Source organism: Tasmannia lanceolata, unplaced genomic scaffold (genome assembly GCF_043159265.1).
Source record: "Tasmannia lanceolata isolate RefF3 unplaced genomic scaffold, GAP_Taslan_0.1 ptg000008l, whole genome shotgun sequence".
NCBI lineage: Eukaryota > Viridiplantae > Streptophyta > Magnoliopsida > Canellales > Winteraceae > Tasmannia > Tasmannia lanceolata.
This window is the reverse complement of record NW_027518685.1, coordinates 18,684,094-18,692,249: the sequence shown is the minus strand read 5'-3', so window position 1 is coordinate 18,692,249 and position 8,156 is coordinate 18,684,094. Positions and strand designations below refer to the sequence as shown.

The window sequence follows — 8,156 nt, the reverse complement described above, 5'->3', positions numbered from 1 at the left end:
GAATCAAGAATACGAATTGGCATCCCATTTCCCATTTCGTTACTTTGATTTCCGCTGTTTGGATGGCTCTTTAGTTATCGGAGTAGGGATGCCAGTGGCGGAATTAGAGCGAGTATATTGGGCGGGGTCTGAAACCCTCCAAAGAGGTGGTATTCTTGATCCTTGACTCTTCTCTCTCGAGTTTTTATATGGTGTAAGGCCTTACAACAATACGGTAGGGGTGGTAGGGGTACCACCCTCGATATTTGATCCAACATCAGCTCACTTTTTGAGAAACTGCTGTTGGATCAAATATTGGATCAAATATCAAGGTTGGTACTTCCACCGTACAAGGGCCTTATTATTGTAAGGCCTTGCACCATATAATTTCTCCATCTCTCTGGTATCTTCGTTTACCGAGAATCTCTCTTTCTCTCTTTCATTTGTCACCTGGAATGTCTATCTCTCTCTCATATACCATTCACACGAAAATCTCCCTCTCTTTCTCTCATGTACCCCCTTTCACTTGAAAATCCCATTTGGGTTGCTCCAGTTCATTCTTCTGATCGACAAAGATATCGTGAGAAAAATAATGGGCTCTCGTTTTTTTTTTTTCAGCATAAAAAACAAGAACACTGATCGGGGGCTTACAGACGATATTTGCAAGATCCAGAAAATATCTGCAAAATGAGGGTTTGGGTGAAGAAAGTATTTTGACAAAAAAAACTGATAAAATCTGAAGGGAAATGATATCCCCCCTAAACGGATAAAATCCCCCCCTTTAATGGTTTCTGTGAGAATGGTTCACTGCTTGAGGATAAATTCACTCCCCTTAATGTTGTTCTTTGCCTTTAAAAGTTAACGGGGGAAAATATCATCTCCCAATCTAAAAGATATTGAAAAAATCTGCAGGTTAAATATTTTTCTTCAAAACAAGAAACAGAAAAAAAATCCCAAATTATGGGTCCAGGTGAAGAAATTGTGATTTTGGCACGTGGTTGTTTTGGAGAAAGGATTTACTGAGAGAAAATCTTTTACCACTCAAGTGGAATTTTTCCGGCTATTTGAAACTCGCAAGAGTGATGAGATCATCTGAGAATCTTGGGTTTGGTTTGGTTTTTCATTTTTTTTTATGTTCGGTTTCAGATGGTAGCACCGGAACTCCGAATGCTTAACCAAACACTAGAATCGGAATTGACTTTCCGTTCACATGGGGAATTGGAATAGGATTAGTATGTGATATCAATATTCATTTCTAATTCCGGCGATCCAAACGCACTATATTGTGAGTTTTTATATGGTGCCCGACCGTCAGGTACCATCAAAACAGTACCCCCCGATATTTGATCCTACAGCTGCCTACTTTTTAAGAGGCTGCTGTTGAATCAAATATCAAGGGTGGTACTTTTAAAGAACCACCCTTCACGGGACTTGATGGTCGGGCATCATATAATATCTCCTATATTGTTATTTAAATTTATGGGCTTTAAAAGCAAAACAGAAATCAGTTTTTTTTTTCTTTTCTCCGGTGGACACCTAGGATTTTATCTACGTTTCCTAAGGCCCTGTCTATGTGGGATTATTTCTCAAGTGAATGCTATTATGACAACTGATTATGGAAATCACCTATTATGACAATAATCTATTATAACATAATTCCGTTCTTCCTGCATCATTTCTCAAGTGATTATTGGTACATCTAATAAAGATTAAAAGACCATAATACCCTTTGATGCAAGTTCACCTAAATTTCACATTAAAATTTGTACAATCATCCCAAAACAATACTGAAAACATTTATGCAAGTCCTGTATATAAAACAGGAGCATATCGAAAGTCTTACGAATGTTATTACAACTGCCACTCATGCAATGAGATGAAAATATTTGGAGAATTCAGCTTCTAAAAGGTGCTTCAACATATTGGCAATTTAAGGAGTCTTACTGATAAAAGGTAGCTTTGCTGCAAGGTCAATCTCCTTCCACCACCTGCAAGATATGGAAAAGATAGAGATGATAATTTTAGTGCTCTAATTCATAAAGCCAAAGGGCTAACTAAACTAACTAATGCAATATTATGAACAACTTAGCTAATGAAACTAACGTTGTGATTTCCCTCAGCTCTCTCCAAGATTTGCATAAGATTGAAACCGAATTTGGCAATCTCAAGTACAACATCATTCCTTTCCTTCTCTCCTTCATACATTGAGATGAAGTACCTGTGTTTTTAAGAGGGCAAACTTTCATACGTCTGATCATTGAACTCAAGATCAAACACATAGACCCTATTTATTTTGTATAGGTTTCAAGTCAAAAACTGGTTATTAACTCAAAATCAAAAATGAGCTAAGCCAAAAATACAGATGTTCCATCAAATACAAAATTGGTTATTGACTCAACTTAGCACTAGATGTTCCTGGGGATTTCATTTTAAGATCTGAGTTTTTTATACATGTAGCAGAGGATATAGGTTGCTCCATTGTGAACTGGTGGTCATGGGTTCAAGTCACGGAAACAGCCTCTTTTCAAAGTAGGGGTAAGGCTGCGTACATCTAGCCCTCCCCAGACCCCTCAATGGCGGGAGCCTTGTGCACCGAGCTGCCCTTTTTAGTAAACAAGACAACTTGTGCAATATCTCTTACAGCTGACCTGTTGGCAGACTATTCCTCTAAATTGTGAATGTGTAAGTGGAAGGCCAACAGCCAATTTAGAAAACAAATGCTCTCAGATCACATTTCAGACAGCAATGGGTTGTCTGTGCCAAACCAATTCTTAGTCCTTATACATTCAGACTTAGGATCGAACCCACGTTAAAGTTTACTTCTACCTTACTGAGTTGCCTAATAAACAAGACAACTTTTAAAATTAAAGGAAGCAGGAGATGACAGAATTCTGCTATTGTGTGTTTTCATCTACTTTGGTGCAGTTGCCTGGGTTACTGTTTAACCACCAAACTAACTCTTTGAAGCACAAGGCCTAAAAGCAATTGGTCGCACAAATAATGGTCGAATTCAATCAGAGAGCAGCTTCACACCAACACGATGGAACTCCATGAAGGAAACTTCAAAAGTCCTTGGAGAATTCACCAAGCTTACGGAAGCGATTCCCACAGTACAAAGTTCAGATACTAGGAACAGAGTATCTGAGGTCCAAGGTCCAAAATCTCCTTTGTTTTGGACGATCCAACAACTTCAAGAAAGAACTATTTTCTTCTCCCAAAACTCCCTCTCCCTATTCTCAATTCAAAATCAATGAAAAACTAAAGTTCAGGTGAAGGAAAAGGCTATTTATATGCCCTCCCCTTTAACAAATGAAATGCAAATGAAATGAAATTCCTAACCAAGTGAAATGACATTTAAATTGGTGCTTGGGCAGAAATTGCACTTTTTTTTTTTTTTTTTGATGACGTAGGATGTCCCCACCCTCTTCGGGAGTAGGACTGGTCCCTACGGATACACGCAACGACCCACTCACCACGGGTATCAGGTAAGTCGGGGGCGGGTTTCGAACACTCGTCAATAGGGAGCAAACCCATGACTTTATGCTGAAGAGCCAACCCCTCGGTGACTTTATGCAGAAATTGCACTTATTAGAATCCTCATGGATCATTAACATGTAAACTAGACTCCCTTAGATTGGCCATGCGTTGGCCCACAACCATGTATTTGAAGGGAAGATCCTAGGATCCCTTGCATCACTATCTTAGACATACTTGCCAAGAAATGCTAATAATAACAATAATATGAAGAAGATGATGAAAAAACAGGGGTGGGGCTATAAAGGCTTTTACAACATGAAATCCATGAACGGTTGACATTTAACAGAGAATGCAAAAGAATATAGGACTCCGTCATAATCAAATAGTATTCTAGCATGTTAAAATCTTGATGTGCAGAAGGCTATGCCTATTTCCTTTACAAAATTAGTGAAGATACTCTTGCAGAAGCTTTATCCAAGGAGGAGTTGTACAGTTAACGGGACAAAATACATATGAGAATTTGATCAAAGAACAAGACACCTCTTCATTGAAGTGGTGGGTCTTATAGGCACAAGTTTTAAATCCATTTATAATTCCAGAGAGTCAATACACCTTTTTCTCCACCCTTCGTTTTACTTTTTCTCAAATATGCACTGTGCAAGCATTATTTAAATAATGCAAATTCCAACTACATGAAGCTATCAAAACAACAGACTAAATCTCTTACCTTACTAAAGGCAAGAGAGAAGGAATATGCAAGAAAAACACAAAATGTAAACAATAAGGCTACATATTTAAAAATACTAGCAAACAGAAAACAAAATTTTCCTTAACATAAACTGGGTATTATTAAGATAAAATCATTATCCAGCCCAAAGATTCAAATTGGAAAAACTAAGAATCAGCAAAGAGAATGGGTATCATTAACATCCAATCATCATCTTAGCTCAATGATCCAAGATAGCACAATATCATATAAACTTAGTAAATTTACAAAAAACCAAATAAAAATGGATCAAAAAGATTGTCAAATAAAAATCCAAACACCAAATAACCAAAACAGCCCTATGTCTTATGAACTCAACAATGCAGACACCAAATTTAACCGAGGGTTTGAGGTGTTTGAACGAGGGGAGAAGAGAGAGCAAAGGTAAGGGTTTTGTGAGGCATTTGAGTTGAGAGGGGAATAGAGTTTATTTATTTATTTTTGGTGGGGGGGGGGGGGGGGGGTGGGTGGGTAGCCTTGTCATTTTAGAATTTTACCATGGGTAAAAGTGGTAAACAAGTCGGAATAACTGAAATTTCCGTCATCAAACAGCTTATAATCAGTGAGAATCGCCAATTTTGGTGATTATTGGCCGGATTTTTCATTAATTATATTTAAAGAATCGGTTATTAACTCACAATTGGTTTCTTGGCAATGTGAACCGTACAACTGTTCTGGAATCGATGATTATAACATATAATCTGTTATCAATAATCCGCGTAACATGGAATTTCATGGCAGCTCATATTGTCTGGGTGAAAAAAAATTAACAGTTATGCCCTGCTTCATGCAATGCAATAGTGACCTAGAATCATGGTTTTAAATTTCGAACCGAAATCCCAAATTTTGGTCCGACAATTAAAATCTATTTATATGTTATGGATTTGAAACAAAATACACAAAACATTATATAACTTGGGCCCTGTTTGTTTTAGATTTTGACAACCGACTGTGTGCCCAAAACTGCCCTATTATCGGACTCTAAATTAAACGTGATTTTGAGTGAAATAATAGGTTTTTGGACTCACAATCGGTTGTCAAAATCTTAAACTAGAACAAGGCCTTAGCATCTGACTATCACCATTTTGTTTATGCCATAAAGTTCAATGCCTGTCATCCTAGTATCTAATGTAATTTTTGTTTTGGTTGTAGAATATGAATAACGAAACCACATTCATATCAACGACAAAAGGTACAAAATATATAATTTTAGTATTGCACTTGGCGCAATTTCAGGCTAACGGGGGTTCTAAGATAGGCCTATCAAATGGATTCATACAATTAACCCCGCCAACCCAAGGTGGGACCGCTATGCAATAGGACACTGACTTGCTTGCTTGAGAGAGAGAGAGAGAGAGAGAGAGAGAGAGAGAGAGAGAGAGAGAGAGAGAGAGAGAGAGAGAGAGAGAGAGTATAACTATCCAAGTGTAGCGATCAAAGTGTAGCAAATCATTTTCTCCTTTAATGTAATTGTATAGGGAATACAAACATGTAGTTTGTTTATTTAAATAGAAACAACAAATATAGTAGATAAAGTATTTCTGCCTGTCGTGAGTTTTCTAGTTGTTCATCTTGAACAGAGCCTGGAGATGATCAACTAAACTCTTGTCCACTTGAAAGGCCTTTGCTAGAACATCGTCTGAGATGGATGGGTTTGAACCGAAGAGGGCATTAGCTATGGTTATGACACCTGGGTTCTGGCTGCTCAGAGCCGCAATGGCGACAGCATTTGTCTTGCCCACGTTGAATTGGAAGTGAATGAGGCCTATGGGAAACACAAACACGTCTCCCTTATTTAGGACCTTTGATATGAGCCGATTTTCGCCATTTGCAAGGTTTGAGGTGACGAAACCAACGTAAAGGGTGCCCTCCTGAACTACAATCATCTCAGTGCCCCTTGGGTGCGTGTGGGGAGGGTTAAGTCCATAGGGAGCAAAGTCTATGCGAGCCATGGAGATGCCAAGAGTGTTGAGACCTGGTATCTGGAGCACATTGACTGCGGTCACATTTGACCCAACTCGGTTATCTGTGTTGCCAGGCATGTCGAGCCCCGACTTGAAGAAATCGGTGGCTTGAGCGAGCATTGGGTCCTTGCAAACCTCGCCATTAACGAACACTGCCATGGAAAAATTTACATACTAAATCAGCAAAGCAAGCACAAACATATGTGGTTATTAATTATAAACATACTTATAAAAGGTAAATTTGGAAGTATGAGAGAGCATGCGTACCAGGTGATGCATTGTCGGCAACACAAAAGTCCTGTAGAGGACTGGGATCAGAGGCAAAGGTAAGTGAAGATGCCAAGGAAAGGAGTACAAATACAAGAATGGGAGCAGCCATCTCTGTTCTCTCAATCTAAAGGTGGTGAGGATGAAATTCAAGTGTTCTGATGGTAGAAGCATAGAAAGGGTGCATATATATAGGAGAGAGGGTTGGACATAGAGGGGAGGAGTTCATTGAAATGGTCATGTTAATACCTAGTCATTTTAATATTTTAAGCAATTCTCAGTCTCTAACAACTACACCCACCAACTATTTTCTATCTCTAGACTTTGGGTACAATGAAAAGACGCAGTCATTAGAGAAATGCATGTTTATTTGCTTTGAAACAATGCCATTATTGCCTAAATTATCATGTAATTAAATCGTTGGATTGCAGCCCTTTTTGTGAACTTTTGGTTTTACCAAAGTAAATGGTAACGTGCGGATCTCTCCTAGCATAAAGGCATTACACATAATCAGACTAAATAGTGGTAGAAAATCTCGCACAAATATGATAGAAGGGATAAGGGACAGCCATCATCGCTGATCTTGTACAACTTCACGAGACTACGCAAACCAAAATGACCTCATCCATTAAATTAATTGAGGAATTTAAGTGCCCCATTTATCTTAAAGCAGACCTCCTTCTATTGTCAATGTCAATGAAGGTGAGGCTAGTCCAGTAATTAAGAAATTGTCATAATGCATAAGAGATATGACTAGGGGTGCAACATGGGTCTGGTTCAACCCGATTTTGGCTTGGGTTGGGTTGGCATTTCCTTGGGTTGGGTTGGGAAAATCCAACCCGATTTAATTTTGAGTTGGGTTAGGGTTGAGCCCTTGGCAACCCGACCCGGACCTGACCTCCGTCCTCTAATTTTATCTTGATTTTCTTTAGGTTATTGTATTTTTCTGTTTGGCCTAAGGGTAACCCGAATCAACCCGACTCAACCTGACTGGATTTCAGATTAGATGAGTTGAGTTAGGGTTGAGAGATTTACAGGCAGGTTGGGTTAGGGTTGACCATACCCAACCCGAGGCTCAGGTTGGGCATGGGTTAGGGTCGGGTTGGGTTAGGGTTAGGGTTGGCCTCAACGCGACCTGAGTTGTACTCCTAGATATGATACACCCGCTATTAGAGACACTTTTAATATTTTCAATGTTTGTTTCTCTGTACAAGCTTAGAAGACAGTGTTAAATTGTGATATTCGATTAAAATAGATGCGACTTGTTTTCCCTAAAAAGATAAGGTATAAAATGGCGACAAGTAACGTTGTATCTTTTTTCAAACACCACTCACTTTCATCTTAAAAAAAAACACAAGAAAGAAAGAAAAGAAAAGAAAAATAAAATCGCAGCAAGTGAGCAAAACCTACTTTGCTTGTAGCGAAATGATGAAAAGAAACAAACTTTGTGATTTCCTTCGAGAAAAAATAAGTCTGTTCCATTGTTTGCATCCACATGGATTTCATTAAATAATGTATTGAACAAATTAATGATATGTATTTAAGGTGTGGAGTGGATAGATTATCTTTGGGACAACCAGGTCAATAAGGATAATTTATTAGCCACCTTGCTAATTAATTTTGTTTTTGCTAGAACTAGTCGCCACTTTTACTTGACGTAGTATTTTTGACCTGGGAAACTACCCTACGAAGTTGCCTATATT

General features: G+C 38.5%; 1 protein-coding gene across 1 annotated transcript; it reads right to left on the bottom strand.

Moving 5' to 3' along the window:
• Nucleotides 1-5,650: 5,650 nt before the first annotated feature.
• LOC143883372 (germin-like protein 8-2) lies at nt 5,651-6,626 on the bottom strand. The gene is made up of 2 exons (XM_077386731.1): nt 6,454-6,626; nt 5,651-6,338 (listed from the first exon to the last, which is right to left on the bottom strand). Exons 1-2 carry the CDS (start codon nt 6,563-6,565, stop codon nt 5,782-5,784), a joined length of 669 nt encoding a protein of 222 aa, XP_077242846.1. The 5' UTR covers nt 6,566-6,626; the 3' UTR covers nt 5,651-5,781.
• Nucleotides 6,627-8,156: the final 1,530 nt, after the last annotated feature.